The 23,918-nt window shown below is 44.2% G+C and overlaps 1 protein-coding gene across 2 annotated transcripts in view; it reads left to right on the forward strand.

Annotated features, from left to right (window-relative positions):
* HRAS (HRas proto-oncogene, GTPase) overlaps nt 1–23,918 on the forward strand; it is a 51,216-nt gene that overhangs the window by 1,045 nt on the left and 26,253 nt on the right. The window contains exons 2-3 of one of the 2 annotated variants that reach the window (XM_068124048.2): nt 1,083–1,181; nt 11,300–11,412. In XM_068124048.2, the coding sequence (XP_067980149.1) occupies nt 11,302–11,412 (111 nt within the window). In that variant the 5' untranslated portion in view covers nt 1,083–1,181; nt 11,300–11,301. The remainder of the gene's footprint in view (nt 1–1,082; nt 1,182–11,299; nt 11,413–23,918) is intronic. The other variant, XM_068124046.2, reaches the window with a different exon arrangement.

Raw genomic sequence — 23,918 nt, forward strand, 5'->3', positions numbered from 1 at the left:
TATTCCTGTACTATAAGCATTGGAATGTGAGATTTGATGTTCTGTACAATGTTTAATGTCTACAAGTTCGGAGCGGACAGAACAGCAGTGTTATTGAGAGAAAGGAGACAAAGTCGATGGTTCGTTGGTTCACGTGAACGTTTCGGCCTCGGTGTGGCCGTCATCGAGGAGCAGGTGGATGCTTCGTTGTGTAGGTACACGATGTGGTTGTAATATTCACCTTTAAATTGCCACCATGGTCGGAGGGTCGATGCACTCTCCTAATGTCCCTTGAGATGACTTGCAAAGCAGACAACATGGTTGAAGTTGGTGGGTGTACATGATGTATCGTGAGGCCATCGTTCATGTACAGATATATGGTATACCTGCCTAGTGTCGGTCTGAGCAAGAGGGAAGGAATAATACCTTGTTGCTCCGAAGATGGACTGACGCCCGAAACGTCAGCTTTACCTGCCCTCTCACGGCAGTTAGCACACCTTCGTCAACTGCCAGTTGATAAAACCTATGATTGTACATCCGGTCACCATTGAAACGTTCCGAAACCCACGTGACAACGTGTTGTGAAATCTGTGGATTGCATGATGGCAGCAACACGGCGTGGCATTTACTCCACAAACTGCTCAATGGTGTCCAGTGGCATTTGATGTTGTTCCTACAGAAGAGCTGAACCTAGTTTCACACTCTGGCACCTGTGGACAGGTACGCATGTGACGGTTGGACATCCAAAAGAAGCTCGATCTAAGTGACGTCCAGAAGCTGTGGTTGCCGGGGCGGATTGCTAAAATCCACTCCATGCTTCTCAAGGTAGTGCTGCAGCACACTGGGCCCATGTAAAGTGGCATCGGCATCTGAATACGTTCCGCCATTGTACAGGTGTGAGCAACGTGAAACCTGGGCCATGATCCCTCTATTCCTCGAATGCCACCAGGTATTGCGATCGGATGACCGGTCATAAGGCATGCCAGCTGAATGTTGCACAACCCCGATAGCCGGAGGGCCTCGCGCGTATGAGGTTCCATCTGATGAGGTTTCCTGATTCGTTACGTTTTGACCATTTTTCCATCTGTTTGAAATGCTGTCAGGTGGCGTTTGTTGGACCAGAGTGAACACGGCTTCCGAGGCTCGTGGCAGGGCAGGGTGACCCTTTGGTTCCGTCACTGGTCTTCACGGCGCTACTCTAGGTGGTGTATTTGGGTTATCCAAAGACACTCATTTGCAAAAGGGTACTACTCTTCGATGGTATTTGATACCCAGCACGTTGTTTGTTACCTCCGTCACTGAAGGAGTGCGGACGTCATGTTTTCATCCCTGTCTGTCTGTGAGCACGGTATCTCAAAAGGTTGCGGACGGATTCGGACGAAATTTGATGGACAAGTTGGGTGTGTGACAAGGAAGACCTAACTTAAAGCTAGGCCAGATCTGGATCCGGATCTGAACCGATCAGTGGGATACAAAACGTAAACTGTTCAGCTTTGGATATGTTATTGTCTTCCTCACCATTTAAAAATTTATCTCTATGCAGGGAAAAGACATCAGCAGACATAAATGTACTTTCACATGAATGACATTGGACAAATAGATATACTGTAATAGTCGTATGGGATTTGAAACCGGGCCCCAAGCATCATGAACGATGGGTTCAGATGGGAACACGAAACAGACCAACACTTTAAAATACCCAATTGGGTACAACGCATTTTGTGCCAAGGGTTCTGCTTACTTGTAGATGTTTTGAGGGTTTATGATCACAGGTACACTTGACGGACTCTCTTGATGGGCTTCTTGAACTCAGCCACTTCCTTGAGGCGACTAGCCAAGCCTCTTGGGATGTCACTTAGATCCTTCTGCTAAGCCATGCTGGGAAGCTCAATAGCTTTGGTAGTTTGGCTGCTGCTGCGAGCCATTTGCTATTCTCTTTCGTTATAATAATAATAATAATAATATAAATAAATAAATATATATAAATATCTATTTCTATCATTTATCTGTAGGCAGTGGCCTAATATGTGAAGCCCTGACATTGGTAATTGAAAAATTGAGGAAGATTTGTATGATGAGGCTTATGAACCCAGAATCGTGGTTGGAAGTTTTTACTTATCTTATTTAAATCGATATTATTTTTCTTTTCCTTTGTGTCTGCAATATTGCATGCGGCACCTTTTAGTTGTTTCTTTAGGCTTAATGTGAACTGTTGAGGCACGAGATTGCAAAATCAAAGGATGTGGTTTGCATTCCTCCTGGCCTTCACCGTTCACTCACCTATTTGCCAGCATTGTGCATGATGTGGCAGCTGCAGGCAGCACCATAGGAGTGTGAAGCAGCCTTTGCAAAGAAGCGTTGCAGTCAGAAGCCCTGGAGGGATTTTTCTTTCCGGTTGAATAGAAGAGCTGCGGGACGGAGAGGGATCTTTCCAAAGCTCGTAGTGGTTGCTCGCTGGGTGTGGCAGCCACCCGTGCCGCGTTCTCTCCTTCTGTCTGCGATCCCGGTAACACGTTGATGCCTTTCCCAGTTAAGTGGCTGATTTATGAGCAATGCCTGGTTTACTTGCCTATCTATTCGTCTTCATGTGCGAGCTTGGCTTGTCGCAATGCCAAGTCATCTGTGTTTAGTCGCAAAGTGTTGCAGTCGCTGAGAATATTGCACATCTCTCTCACTGGAGATGAAAACCTTTGAAATTCCTTTGTTTGTAATTGTAGAATTAATCCCACGTGGAATGAAAATTAATTTTTGTAATTGTTCAAGCTGAAACAAATGTCCTATTAATGAGAGAAGCCATTTGCAAATAGGTTTTAGTAGATGCCTGCAAAGAAACATTAAATAGTGCTTTTAGCATATGTGAGTAATAGCAATATTCAGCTTTGGGGTTCTGGGGGTAAAGAGGAGGGGGGGGGGAGGGGGAGGAGAAGGACAAGGGGGCAGGCAAAGACTTTTTGAGAAATTGTTTGCTATTTGTAGTGATCACTTGGCTTGTTTTTATGAGAGATATTCTGCATACTTTGTGCTGCCAATGCTGGTGTCTTCCATTGATTTTGTGAGAATATAAAATACTACGACTACTAAAACTACTTTAATGGCCCCAATTATTCCCACCTTTTTGTGGGGTTGACCAGAGAATGATTTGGTGGCCTGACGTTTCACTGAATATGAAGCTTAGTAGGCCTGGCTAGGCCGGACGACAGGAATTTTAAATTTAGCCAAGGTGCCGGTGGCAACTCCTCTACTCATCATGAAAGACACCATGGGATCTTTAAAATTCACCAACAACCAGCGCGAGAAGATGGGTCCTCCGGATTCACGTCTTCCTGGGGGACGGCAGAAAAGTTTTTCGGATTCTCTTTCCATAAGATATATATAATTTTAATATTTGGTGTTTGTGAAACAAATATACTCTCCACTATTAAAAAAAACCAAACATGTCAAATTTATGTAATTGTTGAAGGACTGTTTCAGCATTCATTCCAGTGGCTTTTTTGGCACGAGGGATGTGCAGAACACCTGATTGCAAGTTTCCATGTAACATTGCCTCGTGCAACTCATCCACCCTTGGATCCTAAAAGGTGACACAAGGCATTGTGCACAAACTCAAAACAGTTTTTCCAAGTCATGGGTGTGTGAATCATCCAAAAACACTCTGATTTCATTATTTAACCAGAGAGTTCATGGAACACCTTACCCCGCGCCTTATGTGCAGAACACCAAAGCTGTCTTGAAAAACAAGGACATGGGTGGGGCTTACGAGCGGCAAATTTGATTGGTCGTGATGATGTAAAATGCTGTCATTTAAAAAAAAAAAATTTGTATACAAGATTGAGGCTCGTGTAAGAGCTAACAATTACAAAAAAAACAAAAGGACACAAAAAAAACATATAATAAAGGGAGCGGGAGACAAATATGGGGAGAGAGGGGGAAGCACACAAGTACAACAGTAGAGAGCAGGGATATCGGGAGATCTGTGGGAGGGAGAGGGTTTGGGGGGAGGAGGCATGGGGAGGGGGGTGGGAGAGGTATAAAACACATGGACACTGCTAGGACTTCAAGGAAAGAAGTCGGTATTTCAGAAAAGTGGATCTCGGGTAAATTAACGGGGGTAGAAAAGATCAAGGTTTTGGATGAGGGAAGATAAGAGATGGTGGTGAACAGCTGTTTTAAAGACCTGGAGGGAGGAGTGGGATTGAAGAGAGTGAGGGAGTTTGTTCCAGAGGTGGGAGAAAAGAGGAATGGAAGAGTGAAGGTGAGCAGAGAGTCATGATTTTGGCAGTTTCACCAGAAGAGGGTTGCTGGCAGATCTTGTGCGACCTGTAGGAATATTTGGAAAACAGAGCACAGATAGAGCTGGGGAAGCTAGGCCGGATATGAGTCAGTAGAAGACAGAAAGCCCACCTACCTGCCTGCGGTGAGTGAGTGAAAGGCCCTCAGAATCAGCTTCATTGCGGGAGATTCCAATGATTCTGAAAGCTTTGGTTTCAACAGCGTGAAGCCGAGCTAGGTGTGAGGCAGGAGCACCGGCCCAGAGGGGAGAGCAGTATTCCATTGAGCTGCGGATGAAAGCCTTGTGTGTGGTGAGGAGCTCTGGTGTGCCAAGGAAGGACTTCACACGACGGAGGATGCCCAGTCGGCGACTGGCTTTGGAGTCCAGCTTGGAAATGTGGTTTTCCCAGGAAAGATCATGGCAGATAGTGAGACCCAAAAGCTTCAGTGACAGAATTTCTTGGAGAGGATTGTTGCGAAAGTGGATGGGAGGGTTCTCCAGTCGGTCTTTTCGGAGAGACATAGTAAGAGAGAGATTTGTCAGGATTGAAAGACACGTTCCACTTGTTTGACCAGTCTGTGATTTTGTCAAGGTCAAGAGTGAGTAGGCTGCAGACTGCCAATCTGAGGGATGAGGTATGGAGCGGCAGAGAGTGTAGTCATCAGCAAAGAGAGGGTTTTCCGGAGAGTCGGAGAAGTCGGAGAGATTTTATTTAAGTACTGCTAAACGGAAGGGTTTTTAAAGTGCCCAAAATGTGATTTGTGTTCTACAGTGTTCCTAGTGTAGACTTGGCATTTAATATGGATTTTTTTTTTTTCTTGACGGGTTTACTTTCTTAACTCAGTATATCAATCTGGTGAGTTTCTTTTACACTTTGGTGATTTATTTGTTAAAAGAACCATGTCACTGATTGTCTGTCGCAGCAAGAAGTCAACAACAACAACATGCATTTTAAAGGCCATTTTCCCTGCTAGAGCAGGGGTTAGCCTTGCGGTCCCCATGACAATCTTCTCCATTTTGCCCTATTTTCTGAATCTCTCCTTGTTAACCCCCTTGCCCGCATTTCTTCTTCCACCATCTTTAGCCAAGTCTTTCTCGGTCTTCCCCGTCCTCTGCTTCCTTCTACATTCATTTCCATCACTCTTCTCAACCAGTCACTTTCATCCTTCCTCAACACATGACCAAACCATCTCAACCTGTTCCTCTTCACAGCATCAATCACAGGCTCTATTCCCATCATCTTTCGCAAATGAAGACATCATTTGTCTTCCTCTCTCTCAACGATACTCCGCACATCCGTCGAACCATTCGCATATCTCAGCAATTCGTCGAACCTCAGCAAGAAGTGAACAACAGGATTATATCACAGGTGGCGTGGCAAAATGTACGGACAGGTGCATTTGATGATTAGCTTCACAGTCGGGTATACAAGGGTTGTTGCGTTCTGTATTAGTGGAAAACAACTGCTGCACGTCTCGAAAAATTATTGCCGCTTCCTCTGGAGATGGTCCGTCAACTCGACAATGCTGTTTGTCATGGAGTGGTGGCTTTACGAAATTACGGCATGAAATAGCGTGCTATTGCTCAGCAGTATGGCATCACTCAAGGTCAGGTGTCAAAGATCCTGAAACGAAATGCTCAGAGGGGTGTCCCTACTCCAATACCGAGGCCAGGACGTCCCCGCAGAACCACAAGGAGGGATGATCGCCAGCTGCACCGGTTAGTCCGCAATGGCCGTACCAAGTCAGCTAATCGGCTTAGGGCTGAGTGGCAGCAACTGACAAATGTGCCTGTATCCAGAAGGCTAGTCAACCAACGACTGGTTCAAGCAGGCTATCGTGCCAGGCGTCCCCTGAGAAAGCCACGCCTGACCAGACAACACCGCCAGCGCCGATTGCAGTGGGCCAGAGAGCACCGTCAATGGCAGCCAGGACACTGGAATCATGTGATCTTCAGTGACGAGTCTATGTTTCTGGTCTATCGTCAAGATGGCCGCGTCCGAGTACGCAGACAAGTGCATGAAGCCTACAACAAAGATTGTATAGTGCCAAGAGTCCAAGCTGGAGGTGGTGGGGTGACCGTTTGGGCTGCTTTTCATGCAGGGGGCAAAACTGACCTGGTTGTTCTGAATGGAAACCTGAACCAGTTCAAGTACAGGGCCATTCTGGAAGAAACATTGCTTCCATTTGCTCGTGCAGCCTTTCGAGGAAACTTTGTCTTCCAAGATGACAATGCATGGCCTCATCGTGCTCGCATGATTCAACACTTTCTTGCTGACTGTGGTGTAGAGCATATGGAGTGGCCTGCCATGTCCCTGGATATGAATCCGATAGAGAACTTGTGGGCAGAATTAACGCGTCAAATGGACCACTTGGACCAGCAGCCGAACTCTGTGCGTGAATTGCAGCAGGCTATTGTCACTGCATGGCAAGCGATTCCTGTCCAAACCTTGGCAAATCTCGTGAACAGCATGCCTCAACGTGTACGTGCTCTCCTGAATGCTCGTGGGGGTTACACGAAGTACTGGACTGTAATTTTACTGTCCGTAATCCCAGTCATAATTTAACTTTTGTTTTTGTTAAAAAAAAATTTGGCTAATGTGCAAAATAAAGAGATACTTCTGGAAAACGTACAGAAGTTTAACACAGTACTGTCCATGAATTAAGTTCGATATCAGTTTACATCACTTTCAAGGATCAATTTATTTGTTTCAAAATGTCAAATGTGGTTTTTGTTTCTTTTAAAGGTCACATTAACAAAATCTCGAATAATTTCAACATAATTCCAATGAACTTTTGGTTCTAAGACATCTTGAAAAGTAGGTTCACCCCCACAAAAAAAATATTCCATATTAAATGCCAAGTCTGTATATGATACAATGGAATACCTTGAGTGAAAGAAGTCACAAAAGTCACAAAATATCACCACCAAAAAAACAAACAGGAACTCCATCTAGAGTATGGTAACAATCCATGTCTGTAATAATTTTGCATCGTTTTATGTTGTCACTTAAGTACTTCTTCCACCCGGGTCTTCAATTCAAATAAAAATATGGATTTTCAAGGTCGTAGAAAAATTAATTTGGAGGTTTACTACCGTTGCTCGAGTGTCTTCTACACCACCTTATTTAACACGTCATATTAGTTACCCATGACTGTTGTTTGTTTCTTTCATGATGTACTTAAAAACAATACGTTTCCTGTTTGGAATGATTTTCAATGTAGACAGAGGCAGACAGAAGTGAACCAATTGCTTAACCCACATTTTGCTTTGTGTGCACGAGGTAAAAAAATCCGATACAATACCATGCCTGTCAGAAAATGAGAGGCATCAAATCATTTGACACCTTTCAGCAAGGTCTTCCATTAGCCAGGTTGCAAGGCTCTCTAATGTGAGAGAGGAACTGGTTTTGACCTCAGTTGGTCTTTGCCAGCCATTGGATAAACAAGAGATCTGGCAAGAAGTGGCCATCCCAGGATATTGATTCCTAATCAGGACCGATACATTCCTACGACCCATGTACGCAATCACATTAGAATAGCTTGGAGTACTGTAAACAGTCCCTGGGTCTCGATGCAGTGATCGCTGCCGGAGGTGAACATTCCCAGTATTGAGCTTGGTACTTCCACGTTGGATCGTCATGTGAAACGTTCGCCACAACGCAGCATTACATGATTAGGTCACAATTCCCCCCCCCCCCCCTTCCCACGCCTCCTCCCCCCAAAGCCCTCTCCCTTCCACACATCTCCCTGCTCTCAAATGTTGTGTTTGTGTGCTTCCCCTTCTCTCCCCATCTTGTTTTCCGCTCCCTCTTTTTATATATTTTGTTTGTCTGGTTGATTTGTTTGTGAAGTAAATGTTAGCTCTTTCACGAGCCTCGATTCAGTATACAAAAAAAAAAAAATAAAAAAAAATGAAATGAACATGCAATTATTCAACATTTATCTCTGTTGGAGGTTTGCACCTTATCTGTGTCTCATGACGTCACACAAATATATCACGTATATTGCCGATTAGGTCGATTCATTGTTAAATACTATTTATATGCAGAAGATGTATTATCATTTGGTTGTGTTGAAATACATGTATGTTAAAACTGCTGCTGGGCAATGTCAGTTGTTGCTTTGTGGAGGGTTGGGGTCGAGGGATGGAACAATTTGGGCAGACAAGTGATCATGGAAAAAGGGGAAGGCGTGAAACTGGACTCTGTTCGTGAAACTGCGATGTAATGCAATCTTTGATCTGCTATCCAGAGATTACATCACAACAAAACTTCAGGTTGTTTGGTGTTGCGACAGACTTGCAGAGAAAGCGGATAATAATAATAATAATAATAAACAAAGGGGCAATACCGTTGGCGCTCACCTGGTAGAATAAACAGTATACTGCACTGACTAAAGGTATTTTAAACTAATTTCAATGCTTGCTGGAAGACAGGGCAGCATGTAGAATCATACTGACATAATCATAAGATTTTAAACAAACAAACAAAGAAAATACATATTTTGGAGGGCAAACCCCACCCCTCCCACCCCGTGTACTTCCTCAGACTGCAATTTTTCCAATGCCTTGAACAAACATTGGTACACGCGGATGATGAAGGTTGTGGTGAAGTTACATCGAAATTGTGTGTGTAGGTTCTGAGAAAAAAGCAAATACCTATTTTTGGGGGAAAGCTCCCCCTCATCCCCCTCCAGAGGCCACCTTAGAGCCCGATTATTTTTGTTTTTGAATGCCTGGAACAAACTTTGGTACAACACCGGTGATTAAGGTTGTGATCAAGTTTCATCAGTATTGAATGTGTAGTTTCTGAGAAGAAAGCAAACACCTATTTTGGGGGGAAACCCCCCCCCCCCCGGTAGATCCCCAAAGGGGCAGATTTTTTTTAATGTCGTGAAAAATCTTCGGTACATCACGGTTGGTGAAGGTTGTGGTAAAGTTTCATCGAAATAGTGTGTGTAGTTTCAGAGGAAAAAGCAAATTCCTATTTTGGGGGGTCAAACCTGGACCCACTTTGACTCCCCATAAACCCCCTTAAACTCCAATATTTTTAATGCCGTGAAGAAACTTTAGTCACAACATAACAAATATCATTTGTGCCAAATTTGGTCGCAATCCCTTCAGCGATTTCAGAGAAGTTTCAAGTGTTTACTGACTGACGGACTGACTGACGGACGGACAACGTGCCATTGCACTCGCTCCCCTGAATTTCGTTCCAGGTGAGCTAATAATATTAATAATAATAATAATAATAATAGTAATAGTAATAATTAATGAATGGCTTTTAACAACATCTGAATGTACCAATCGGGAGAATTTGTAATTTTATTTGTAAAATGGTTTAATCTGTTGTATGGTTGCAATTTTATTTTATTTTAAACAAAACAATAGCTCTTATAGACCTGGACCTCTGAATTTCCAAATCCGTACCTGTTTATTTTCCACACTTTGGATTGCTTATTTTTTGATTTCGTGTTTCCAACTGATAAGGATTCTGAGATCCCACCTTTAAATCTCATCATGTACCACGGGTTCACTTTTTGTCGGTGCTCATGTCTTGTTCCGGATTAATGCCATGAGTGATTCTTGGTGTGTAACAATGTGTTGAGGGATTTGCCGCGGTGCGAAATCAGACAGATTCGGACGAAACTTGGTGGATAGATTGGGTGTGTCGCAAGGAAGAGTTTATTCAATTTTGGTGAAGATCTGGATTTGAGAATTTAATAATTTATTAAGTGATTCTTCACCATTGAGAGGTGGGGCCAAAAACACTTTACATTATACAGCATGATATTTCAAAAATTTGTGGACATGTTATGACAAAACAAGATGGATGAGGTGCTTGGGTGACAAGAACGAATCGATTCAATTTTAGTTCAGGTGCCGATCCAGATCCTCCCTGTCGGTGGGATTCGAAACGTAAGCTGTTCAGCTTGGCAGAGGTACGCACTCTACTGAGTGCCATTCTAGTTGTGTATGTATACCTATCGTTGTGAGCTCCTGGAAGTTCCAAGTACAGAAAAACTGATGCAAGTAAAGTGCATTTGGCATTTGCTTTTTGATACCAAGTTTAAAAATAAATAAATAAATAACTGGAGATTCCGATCATGTGGGGCGGACACAAGTGAACCGCCTTTGTAGGCCATTTTTCCCCGCAGAGCGGGGGTTGGCCTTTCTTGGGCACCGTTGTCCCCTTTTTTTGAAGCAATGTTTTACGGCCGGATGCCCTTCCTGCCGCCAACCCTGTTAGTCGCCTCTTGCGACACACACGGAATTACCAGTGAACTGATACTCAATTTGCCGACCTCAGAAGGATGACAGGCTGAGTCAACCCCCCTGGCGTTAATTCAGCGATCGACCGGGATTCGCACCCAGGATCCTAGGATCCCAAGCCGGCAACCTAACCGCTAAGCCAACACCAGGCTTACGGGCAGACACAAGTAATGCCATAAAAATTTTCTTCATCCCATATTTTCAAGATGTCAGTGTCATGCAGCCAACAGGGGTGTTAGACGGTGCTCCCTTATTATAGGTAACGTTTTTTCCATCTCAAGTGGATCTTAGATGGACTAGCTAAACCATATCAGTATGGCAGGTAGAGCACCCCTTCCTTGTTGGTCAAAAACTATCCATTTCAGTTTTCAACCAATAATCTGATCATGACGTCAGAATTATTCTGCAACTTGCTTGGTTTTCAAGAGTATAATCCAAATCTTTACTATTGCTGCCTGTGGCTGGATTTCAACACACAACCTCTGGGATGCCAGTCCATTATCATCACCACTTCACCACTACTGTATGTATGTTTTGGTTCAGTAAGACCAGTTAATCTGGAACTTTCCTTGTATGTCCAAGTCTGTACCAAGCCTAACATATCTGTAGACAAGGATGAGAGGCACAAACATAAAAATCCAGGAAGTACAATTTAAAAATGTAAATTCTATAAATGTACAAATGGCATGGATCATGGTATCAGGATTGTGACTCACATCGGACTGTTTACTCGATTGGCTCATCTTTATTTCCTCGTTGCTGCCATCACGTTTACAGCCATGACGGAGTACAAGCTGGTGGTGGTGGGTGCGGGTGGTGTTGGCAAAAGCGCACTGACTATCCAGCTCATCCAGAACCACTTTGTGGATGAATACGACCCCACGATAGAGGTGAGACCGTCAAGTTCATCGCTGGCATGCTCCTTTTTCTCGAAGCCATTGCCTGAATGTATCACGGTGGCCCATCCATGTCGTGTGCCATTCAGATATCTGGAGAATGCAGAGAACAAATTGCATATTGAACCAAATTTTTTTTTACCACCATAGGCCATCACCATTATAAAGTAAAACATGTATTAGACATTCCCTTATTACTTGAAACGCCTTACGGGGCTATTTTTATTCTTGGTCTTATGCACTGCCAGTGATTAGCATTGTCTCAATGCCAAATGTATAATTGAGAGGCAGAATTAAGTTATGCAGAATTTAAAGCAACGTGTTTTATTTATTTTATTTCTTTCAGGTAAGAAGAATGAACTCTTTGCTATCATGCCCTCCATTGTTTTTTTTTTTTTTTTTTATGTTCCATACTCTTTACAGAGCATCGGTGCTGCCAAAGCAGTTTCTTGGCAAGGGTTATACTGGGTGGTTTGTCGCTTTTTTAATGCTGAACGTCAAGCAAGGAAGCACCACGTACCATTTTAAAGTCTTCTGTACGACTCATCCGAGATTTGAACCGCCGACCTCCCAGAGTCGGAGCTGACGCCCTAACGGGTCTAACCATTACGTCAGTCTGTCCAGGCCATAACTTTTTTTTTTACCATTTGAGCTTTTGTCATCAAATTTGTAACAAAGCTTTATTTGATTAATAATTGGGTCAAAATGTCAAAGGGCAAAATCACAGTCACAGTAAATAGAAAGATCCATTATTAGCGTGTTCGCTGGACGTCAGCATGAGACGGCTGGGTTTTGTAATCGCTTCCGTGTTTATTTATTTATTTACCATTTGAGTAACTTTTTACCATTTGAGTTTTTGTCATCAAATTTGCAGCAAACCCTTATTATGAGAATATGGAGAACACTAATCAATAAAATGTACTTTTTTTTTTTTAGCTGTTGTTTTCGTCAAGTTTAGTTTGAGTACAAAGTGGACGTGGACGGGCTTTGCATTTTGGGATGTTTTTCGTTCTGCATGTAATTATTGTTCAAGCTCTCTGCACACCATAGGAAAAAAAAGCTGCACCTTATTGCTTGGGTCAAAGTGATGGTTGCATATCTCTAAAAGGCCCATTATAATCATTTTTTTAAAGTACAGTATTTCAAAAAGTGCAGGCATATCGACTTTCTCAGCAGGATCACAAGGATTTTGTGAAAATATCTCATCTATTTTCCATCTTTCACTCCTGTTTTTGTACGGTTTTAGTAAGGAGTTTACCACCACCTTTGGGAAACCCCATTGAGTTCAGCAAGGTATATTGGTTTGGTATGAAATTCATAAAATCTCACCGGCTCCTGACACCAACAGTTCCTGAAATTTCTGCCTTGGCAAATTGTTTCCTCTATTTCACCAGTTCATCCCAACACACACCTCCATTTGCCCTGTTCAACATCCGGACCATGGTACACTGAGGCATGTGGTGAAGCAGAAGCAGCTTGTGCTCTCCACCTGGAAGACAAACCCAAGTGATGGGAACCTAAACTCCCTTCACCTAACCCGCAATCGGTGTATCAGTCCTTTGATGAGTCAGAGCCCAGTATCAAGCTCACCTATGGTCAACCCTCTCAAATCACTCACCTTCCTCCAACGCCTTGTATCAGCTGGTCTAGTCTGTTTCTGGTACACATTCCCGTTCCGTACCTTCACTTCCATACTCTCAAAAGGATGGAGTCATATCTGCCCAGCTCAGCAAAACACTGTCTGCACTGAAAATGCCCATCTCCAATCCCTCCCTTCCCAAACCCATCCTTTTCCCCATTGCAGACCACAGGAAAGGGTGAAAATGCGAATGGTTCGGTGGATGTGTGGAGTATCGTTGAGAGAGAGGGGAAGACAAATGATGAATTGCGAAAGATTATGGGAATAGAGCCTGTGATGGATGCTGTGAAGAGAAACATGTTGAGATGGTTTGGTCATGTGTTGAGGAAGGATGAAAGTGACTGGTTGAGAAGAGTGATGGAAATGAATGTAGAAGGAAGTAGAGGACGGGGAAGACCGAGAAAGACTTGGCTAAAGATGGTCGAAGAAGAAATGCGGGCAAGGGCGTTAATAAGGAGAGATGCAGAAAATAGGGCAAAATGGAGAAGATTGTCATGGGGACTGCAAGGCTAACCCCCACTCTTGCAGGGAAAATGGCCTTAAAATGCCTGTTGTTGTTGTTGTTGTTGTTGTAGACTGCTCTCTGCAGCACCTATATTTCTCTCTCACTAAGCTTGAGAAGTTGGGAGTCAATATTTACACCTCTGCAACTGGACCCAACTGCATAAGCACAATACTATTGAACTGTGCTTCAGCTTTATCTTCTCCTCTCTCTGTCCTTGCTTTTCTCCTCATGTGGGTCGGGGACCATGTGTCCCCGACCCACATGACGCTTACTGAAACGCCATCACGATGCTTACTGAAACCATCCTCCACCACCTTTCTACTGCAGCTGTTGGATTGAATGTGCACACTACCGTATTTGACTTGGTGCTCGCAGTTCACAATCTCGGACGCCAATTTCATCACATATTGCGATGTGTCCACCGCTTCAATCGAGGAAAAACCTAAACTTGGCTCAAAGGTGGTTTGTGTTACTAAGGCTGGAAGTCTTGACAGATTTTTGTACACAACCTCGCCCCCCACACTCGTCTGAAATCTTGATCTACTTTGCCTTCAAACATTATCGCAACATAAACGCATGCAGTTAACTCTGCACCATCGATGTAGCGTGTTTATTACAAAAGTGGTATATGTACATGTACAGCAAGCTGCAGTGCATACTGGTACCCAATGTTAACGCAGTGCACGCTCACAACCAATGTAACCTGAAACGTAACCTCACATTTTCCAAGCTGTGTAACCTCACAGCTTGGAAAAAAGGTAGAAGCACTAAACAAGAATGTCCTTGTACAGCGCAATTTTTAAAAAAAGAAAAAAAATTGCTCAGCGTCTTGCTTTCACGATTAACACTTTTATGTGACAGGAAAAAGGAAAGAGGGCATCGTGCACAGGAATTGCAGAAAGCATGGCCAAAGTGTCCATAAGCAAGGTAATTTTTGTGACCGCATTGCGGCCAAACAGGAAGGCACCGTGGCAGTAGCCGCCATGGCCATCGTGAATTATATGCGCTGCTTTGAAAGTGGAAACGATGGTTGCTATTGATACTTGATAGCATACTGTCTCAAAAACTGCGGAACTGCGACGCAGTGCTTTTGGACTGATCTTGTTCTTGGTCTACATCAAGAATCTTAGCTCTTTCCCTGGTCAATCCTCTGTACAATTTTGTGGATGACTCAATCCTGTGCAGAACAGTTCTTCACACTTTTGAGAGACGGATTGCTGCAGATCTGGAAAAATAACAAGTCATTGTCAGCGACTTGGAACACGACTTTCAACGCAGGAAAATGGCAGGCTTTCAATCTCTCTTTCTCTCTTTCTCTCTTTCTCTCTTTCTCTCTTTCTCTCTCTCTCTCTCTCTCTCTCTCTCTCTCTCTCTCTCTCTCTCTCTCTCTCTCTCTCCTCTCTCGTCTCTCGTCTCTCGTCTCTCGTCTCTCTGTCGCCACCTGCTGGCCGTTTGTATGCTGGTTGTACTGTCATGGCGTCTGCTTGTGGAGGCCTGTGAGTGCTCTGTGTTGTTGCTCCATTCCCCCCCCAGACCCCCGTTTTCCCCCCTCTGTGTCCTTGTGCCTGTTCGTGGAGTCTTCCTGGTGATTCCCATATACGTTGAGACGGGAGAGAGAGCCGGAGAGCACAGGGTGATCGCTGGTAAGGGTTCGCCGTTTTTGGGCGTCGCCCGATCGGTGTTTGCTCCTTCATCTTAAACCTCTATTTCCTTTTTTTCCTTTCATTTATCTTTCCTTCAGTTTGTTTTGTTGCCTCCCTTTTCTGAAGTTAGGGAAATCGGAGAGGTCTGATTGCTTCCCATTCCCGGAGTTCGGGTAGGGAAGATTGTATTATATATTCACCCTCCCCGAGTTGGGGAGGGGTTGTAAGTGCAGCTGTTCCAGCATGGCAGCTGCACTATCTCGATTTACGGCCTTTCAGAGCCTGACCCGTAAGCACGGGTTCTTTTGTGTACCTCCGGAACGTGAGGTTAGTGTCGAGGACGTTGTCCTCGCAACCGGTCGTGTTGTCGGGATCGACAAGGTTGTTGCCGCTTCGCGGATGAACAAGCGGATCGTTATTTTTTTGTCCGACGTGGATTGTGTCCCACAAATTGTCGAACAGGGTTTGACAATCGATCCAGATTTATTTGTAATGATTTCCCCACTAGATAGCCCAGCGATAAAAGTCGTGATATCAAATTGCCCCCCATTTGTATCCGACGATGTACTAATTAAAGAATTGTCCCGATACGGTACCATCGTGTCTCGTATCTCCATGATTCCCTTCGGGTCACGAAACAACGATTTAAGGCACGTGGTTTCATTCCGGCGGCAAGTGTTTATGATTTTAAAAAATTCCCAGAAGGATTTAAACCTTATAATAAAATTAAAACATCAACAGAACGAATATACAGTGTACGTGTCCACCAACGTTCTAAAATGTTTTGGCTGCGGACAATTTGGGCATGTTAAGCATGACTGCCCCCGAAAAGAGAATTCTCCACAAGTGCAACCTCCCCTCCGAACCGGGAATAAGCAACCCCCCCACCTTCCCACCACCGATCCAAACCCTTCCACCACCGACCCAAGCCTTCCCACCACCGACCCAAGCCTTCCCACCACCGAACCAAACCTTCCCACCACCAAACCAAGCCTTCCCGCCGCCGAACCAAGCCCTCCCACCACCGACCCGAACCTTCCCACCATCGACCCAAGCCTTACCACCACTGATCCCAATCTGTCCATCACCGACCCAAGCCCTCTTACCACCAATCCAAACCCCCCCGCCGTACCCCCTTCCCCTCCCCTTGAAACAGGGGCCCCTCCCTCTACTGAAGGATCTAATTGCAGCCATCTCCTGTTAACGATAGATCTCACCCCCTAGGCGACATCGTCCAATCACAGCTTGTTGCCTGCTATAACTGATCCTACCTCTCTCGCCGTGGTAGCCGATGGGAATCCCCTCCCGATGATCACGTCCTCCCTCCCCCCCCCCTCCCCCCAAACCCTTGCAATCTCTTCCCACTAACCAGGACGAGTTTCAGTTAGTCTGCCCAAAAGGAAAAAGACATCTGCAAACAACAGATGAAAACGGTCATCTCTTTAAAAAACCTACAACTGAAAACCGACAGCCTCTCCTCTCTGGCCTAGATTTGTCCCTCGTCACAGAAAATCGTTTCTCGGTATTGGAGGACATAGATGTGGATGAATCCTCGCCCTTGTCTACTGACCTAGAAACTGATATGGTTGAACCGCAAAAATTAGTACCCCCCTCTCCCCCCCCCCCCTCTCCTGAAGATGGCTCATTTCTCTCCCTCCCCGTCCCCTCCCTCTATGGACTATGCCCCATCCGATAACGTGGAGGGATGTGATGACGGTGAGGAGATAAATGATGAAAACCAGTGTGACACACCATCTGAGCCATCTGATATAGATGACTCTGTTAGTGAATGTGGTAGCCTTAAGGAAGAAGAAATCCCTCCAATCCCTCCCTCCAAGATAAAAAGGTTTCTTAAGGACACATTCCGAAAAAGGAATGTTGTTATAGAAACCTTTTTTCCGGAGCTACCTGATTTTATACATTCCGCTAGACTGATGGTAAAACGGCCCCACGTTTTTAATTTCAATTCCTCCCAACGTCACCGTTTAAAGAAGTGGTTGCAAAAAGCTAAGAATGAACTGCTATCAAAAAATTGAGTGGTGGTCACTCCTCCTTGTAGCTGTAATGAGTTTTTCCATTTGTAGCTTGAATATTAACGGAGGATGTAGCTCTGTCCGTAAAGTTCAAGTAAGGGATTTTTTATTACAGAAGAAAGTTGACATTGCCCTCTTACAAGAGACCCATGCCAACGACTGCTGTGTCGCAGAGTGGTGTAGGCTCTTCCCCAGCCTGTCCTTCTTTAGTAACGGTGACTCCCGCAAAGGCGGTGTCGCAATAATTCTTAGCCCCTCCTTTTCGCCTTCATCGCTTAAATTCGACGAAATACACAAGGGATCCCTAGCATCCCTAGAATTCCACTACTGTGGAAAATTCTATACTATTTTTAATATCTATGCCCCAAGTACGCCTGTAGCTCGGCGAGTTTTTTTTAATGACCTTGGGACACACCTAACGTCCCTCGACAGCCAAAACGCCCTAAAAAACCAAGACAATCATGTTTGTATTGGTGGAGATTTTAACTGCACCCTCCAACCCCAACTAGACAGGAACAGTGCAGAGCCCCATCCTGCCTCCACAATCCCTCTCACCAAATTTTTAAAACAAATGAATTTGACAGATATATGGCAGGTACAGCACCCATCAATCAGGCAATACACATGGTGTCGATGCATTCAGGGTAATATTGTACTTGCTCGCTTGGACAAGTTTTATATTAATCCTCCACTTGAACGCCTCGTTCTGTCATCCAAAATTTGCCCATCAGGATTCTCGGACCACAGCGCAACATTTCTCAAAATTTCTGCCCCCTGCCCGAAACACAAGAGTGCTTTTTGGAAATTTAATAACAACTTACTTGATGATAGTACCTTTAAGGACATTTTTCCGGAAATTTGGAATATTCTGGTTGCCTCCCAAGGGAATTTCTCAAACCTCAGACAATGGTGGGATAATGCCAAAACGCACATCAGACTGTTCTGCCAACAATATCGTGCGTATGGTGTTCAAGAGGAAAGAAAAACCACAACCTTACTTGAAGATGAAATCCTGGAATTGCAGGAACAGCTTCAGGGAACTGCAAGTGTGAGCTACCAGGGAATGAGGCAACAAATCCATGGAAAAACGGCCTTACTGAATTCCATATCCGAAAGGCGAGCACAAAATGCTTTATTGCGCCTGAAGATGAGGTACATACACGACCTTGATGCTCCAACCAAATTCTTCTTCAGCCTTAAAAGGGGGGCCTCTTCGTCAATGATTACACGCTTGCTCCATGATGGGGAACTCCTTTATGAAGATGGCAGAATCAGGGAATGTGCCCGGAAACATTTTAAACAACGGTTTATGCGGCATGACATTAACCAGGATGCAATATCGGAACTTGTTTCTAACCTTCCAACATTGGCGGAGGATCAGAAGCAGCAGTTGGAGGATCCTCTTAGGTTACCTGAGCTCACCGCTGCCTTGAAGGCCTTGGAACCTGATAAAGCCCCTGGACTGGATGGGCTGACTAGTGAATTTTTCCAGTTTTTTTGGGACGCCATTGGACCTCACCTACTGCGGGTATTGAATGAATGTTTAGAGGATGGACAACTGCCGTGGAGTTGCCGGAGAGCAGTCACCACCTTAATTCCCAAGAAAGCGGACACTCAACTTATAGAGAACTGGCGTCCTATTTCTGTTTTATGTACGGATTATAAAATTTTAGCCAAAGCCTTGTCTAATCGAATGAAACCTTTTATGAATGTACTAATAGGAGAACATCAATCCTTTTGTATTCCTGGACGTACTATTTTTAATAATATCTTTCTTATCCGTGATACCATTCGGTTTTGTAACAATTTTAATATGAATGTTGGTCTGTTTTTTATTGACCAAGGAAAAGCCTTTGACTGTATTGACCACATGTACCTTTTTAGAGTTTTAGAGAATTTTGGGTTTGGACCTATTTTTATCTCGTACGTTAAACTTTTGTATTGTAATATATCCAGTGTTCTTAAAATTAATCAAGTATTGTGTAGCCCCATTGCTGTACAACGGGGAGTACGGCAAGGTTGCCCGCTATCTGGACTTTTATACTCTCTTGCCATCGAACCTCTTCTGCTCCAATTACGTACGCACATTTCTGGCTTCACTGGATCAATTCTTACCACACTGCTAAAAGTCTCTGCCTATGCAGATGATGTCTGTATTTATATAAAAAATAGTGCTGACGTCACTGCGGTGGCTCAGGCACTAAAAACATATTGTCAGGCTTGTTCAGGCCAGGTAAACTGGAAGAAGAGTGAAGCCCTTTGGATAGGACCTGGATATTGCCCGCCAATTGTCCTACCAGGAGGAGTGAACTGGCAGAAAAGTGGCATTAAATACCTCGGTATTTTCCTCGGAGACAACACCTTTGAGCAGCAGAACTGGGTGGGATTACCGGACAAGGTAATGGCAAAACTGGCCCGCTGGAAAGGACTTCTTTTTCAACTTTCGTACCGCGGAAGAACTCTCGTCATTAACAATCTTGTCGCCTCTATGCTATGGCATAAGATGATATGCCTACAACCGCCCGGGAGCCTTCTTATTACACTGCAAAAGAGCATTGTCGACTTTTTCTGGAGCGGGAAACACTGGCTCCAACCCCCCGTGGCATACTTACCACTCACTGAAGGTGGCCAAGGTCTTATTGATATCCGCAGCCGGATTATGGTCTTCCGGCTTCATATCGTGCGCCAACTTGTATATGGAGATGAAGCCCTACTCTGGAGGCCTCTGGCTAACTGCATATTGCAGCTTACATGCAAGCTGGGTTACGACCGAGAACTTTTCTTGATGAACCCTCATCACATCGATTCATCCTTGCTGCCCACCTTTTACCAAGGGGTGATGAACGCCTGGCAAGCCCTGTCCTTTTCCCGTGAAATGGTAACATACAACATGGAAATGTTGTTGAATGAGCCCCTATGCTACAACCCCTTCCTGGAAAACAGCTTGAATAATAGGGGACTCGTTCAACGTTTTGTTGATGCCAAGCTGCTGCGAGTGAAAGACCTCATGACAGAGTCTGGGAGCTGCCGGCTGAGTGCTGCCGCTGTGGCACAAAAAACCGGAATAAAATCTGTCAGGATCATCTCTCGGTTCCTTCAAGGGATATCCACAACGTATCGTAATACCTGCGAGGAACTTGGCCCTTCCCCCGAGGAAACAGCGGGTGACTTCCCCAAACTCCTAGTCTTCAGCCCGCCACTTAATCTGTCCCCTGGCCTGAACAGCCCTGATGATACTGCATTATCCCTTCCCGCCTTTCCAAAGAAAACTTTGTACAACGCGTACGTTAAAATTTTATACGCAAAAACATTTTCTGAGCACCCGAGGCTTCGATGGCGGGATGTTTTACCCCCAATACCACCCAATTGCCCCAATTGGCGAAGTTTTTTATCTCTTGCCTACTCCAAAGTATGTTGGAGATATTCAATGGAAACTTGTACACTGGATTTTACCTTATAATGTTTTACTGAACCGGTTTTCTACTGCTAACTCTAATCTATGCCCTTTCTGTGCATCCCTTGAAACCCTACCGCATATATACCTTGAGTGTGAACGATTGCAACCTCTTTTTACATTCCTTCAGGAACGCTTTGTGAAGCTTGGTTCCCTCTTCAATCACAATGTTTTTATTTATGGTGTTTTAGGACCGTCTTCCTGGTTTTAATGAATTTTTTAATTGGCCAGGCCAAGTTTGCAATTTATAAATCCAGGAAGAAAAAAATGGGAAACGCTTCTGACTCGTCATATGATGTACTGCTCACCCTTAAGGCTCTTGTAAATGCAAGACTAAAGCTAGAATACCGGTTTTAAAAAATGAACAAGAATTTAACATGTTTTAAAGAAAAGTGGGTTTTTAATGATGTCATATGCACACTTGATGATGATGATTTGATAATAACTTTTCCTTGAGACCATTTTTATTGTGTTTTGTTTCTTTATGACTGAACATAACTGATTTTCTGTACTCTTGTAATAAAAGGAAGAAACAGTCAGTCTCTCTCTCTCTTTCTCTCTCTTTTTCTCTCTTTCTCTCTCTTTCTCTCTCTTTCTCTCTCTTTCTCTCTCTTTCTCTCTCTTTCTCTCTCTCTCTCTTTCTCTCTCTCTTTCTCTCTCTTTCTCTCTCTTTCTCTCTCTTTCTCTCTCTTTCTCTCTCTTTCTCTCTCTTTCTCTCTTTCTCTCTTTCTCTCTTTCTCTCTTTCTCTCTCTCTCTCTCTCTCTCTCTCTTTCTCTCTCTCTTTCTCTCTCTTTCTCTCTCTTTCTCTCTTTCTCTCTTTTTCCTCTTTCTCTCTTTCTCTCTTTTTCTTTTTCTCTCTTTCTCTCTTTCTCTCTTTCTCTCTTTTTCTCTTTCTCCACAAGATCAGCCTTCAAAACCCTCTGGTCTACTTTGCTAGCCAACCCCTGGAGAAGGTGCATTCCCTGGAGCTCTTAGGCCTCACATTCTGTCACAACTTGTCTTGGGGAAAACCACATCACAACACTGGCTTCTATGGCTTGACAATGCCTTGATATTCCCTGCAGAGCCAAACCCGTTCTGTGCTACTCAGAGCTTATTCCATTGTATAAGGCCTTCTTTCCAAGTGTCATGGAGTATGCATTCCCATTCAAGGCTGGTGTAGCTACTTCCCATGTTGTACCTCTGGAGACAATGGAGTCCGTGGTTCTCCATGCTATTGGCATATATTGACTGGAGGTCGAGTCCCAAAATTTGCTCTTACCCACTGCTGGCTGGTTGGTCGTTTTCTATCATCTCACTTCTGGGTTGCACTTCTCCCACCCTCATGCATCTCCATCCTTCCTCAGCCACGCAATATTCCAGTTGGCATGCTTTCTTCCAGAATCCCATATCTGGATAGCCTCCCCAATTCTACGCTGAGACATTTCCACTCATGCATTCCTCTATTCTCACTTGTGGAACTGACTCTTTATCTGTTGTGACGGACTGAAGGAAGGGGCACAAGACGACTGCTCCCCCATTGTCACTTCCTGCTTTCTCCCATACCAATCCCTTATCCTTTCTAACCTGGCTGACCCCCTCCATCTCCTGCACCTTTCATTTCTACTACTCATCCACTCTTTTGCGATATTAGTCTCCCATTTGCCTTCTGATGCTCTTGTCAGCCTGTGAACCTGCTGCCCTCTGTGGTTTAGCTCCTCCGTGAGCCTGGATCCCAAAAAAACCCTCTGGTGTGCCTTTTTGGGGATTACAAAGATATTACTAGACAATTAACAACTTGACACATCACTTTGGTTAGAACCTGGGGTCTTCACCTAATAGCTGTGCTCAGATGGGAGCACCAAGTGACCAAACAGGCCAACACATGTTTGAAAATAAATGTTTTATTCCATGGATGTGAAAGATGCATCTCTAAGAAAAATTGCTGCTTTTACCAATTTATTAATTTAATTATATCTTATTGTAGGCTGAAGAGAAAGAGAGTGTGTGCTGTAGGTTGGAACCCCCCCCCCCCCCTTCCCTCCCCACCATTCTTGCATTTGCTTGTTGGCACTGACCTTTACAAAGGCATTATAATGAGCATTTTATAATGTAAAAGTGTTACAAAGTGAAGAGGCTCATGATGGAAGTGATGATTTGTTAATGCTGGCTTTTTGTCTGGAATTATGAAGTGTGAAGGATTAACTGCTACCTGCAAAATGTCAGATTTGCTGAATTTCACACAATCGGACATTCATTTACATTCACGGATGTCTGTTTGGAAAATTCTGCACATCGTATATTGTTGTTATCTATCTATATATATAAAAGAAAGTTTTTGTTTGTTTGTTTGTTTGTCTGCGCAAGCTAATCTCCTGAACGGTGAAAGATAGGAGGAAACCTCTAATAGAAAAAGTGTCGGGACGGGTCCCGGGAAGGTTTTGGCTAGGTGGCGAGACCGGTCGAGGCCCACCTCGGCCGGGCCGGGCCCATTTCGCAATTAAAAGCTGAGCTGAATTACAGTAGTCAATCTTCTACGGCCGCGAGTAAAAGCTGAATTATAGTAGTAAATGCATTCAAAAAGCACCAAAAATGTCGGGACGGGCCCCAGGAAGGTTATTGGCTAGATGGCGAGGCAGGTTGAGGCCGCATCGGCCGGGCTGGGCCCATTTCGCAATTAAAAGCTGAGCTGAATTATAGTCGTCAATCTTCTACGGCCGCGAGTAAAAGCTGAATTATAGTAGTAAATTCATTCAAAAAGAACCCAAAATGTCGGGATGGGCCCCGGAAAGGTTATAGGCTAGGTGGCAAGGCAGGTCGAGGCCGCATCGGCCGGGCTGGGCCCATTTCACAATTAAAAGCTGAGCTGAATTATAGTAGTCAATCTTCTACGGCCGCGAGTAAAAGCTGAATTATAGTTGTAAATTTATTCAAAAAGAATCCGGGCAATGCCGGGTGCTTTCGGCTAGTTATATATACGAGTATATAGGCTAACCCCCGCTCTTGCAGGGAAAATGGCCTTAAAATGCCTGTTGTTGTTGTTGTTGTTGTTGTTGTTGTTGTTGTGTGTGTGTGTGTGTGTGTGTGTGTGTGTGTGTGTGTGTGTGTGTGTGTGTGTGTGTGTGTGTGTGTGTGTGTGTGTGTGTGTGTGTGTGTGTGTGTGTGTGTGTACGTATATATATATATATATATATATATATATATTGTGGCGTACACGAAAGCGCACTGGTGTGGTGACATCATTCC

This window comes from Myxine glutinosa, chromosome 8 (assembly GCF_964187855.1).
Source record: "Myxine glutinosa chromosome 8, kmMyxGlut1.1, whole genome shotgun sequence".
In the NCBI taxonomy this organism is placed as follows: domain Eukaryota; kingdom Metazoa; phylum Chordata; class Myxini; order Myxiniformes; family Myxinidae; genus Myxine; species Myxine glutinosa.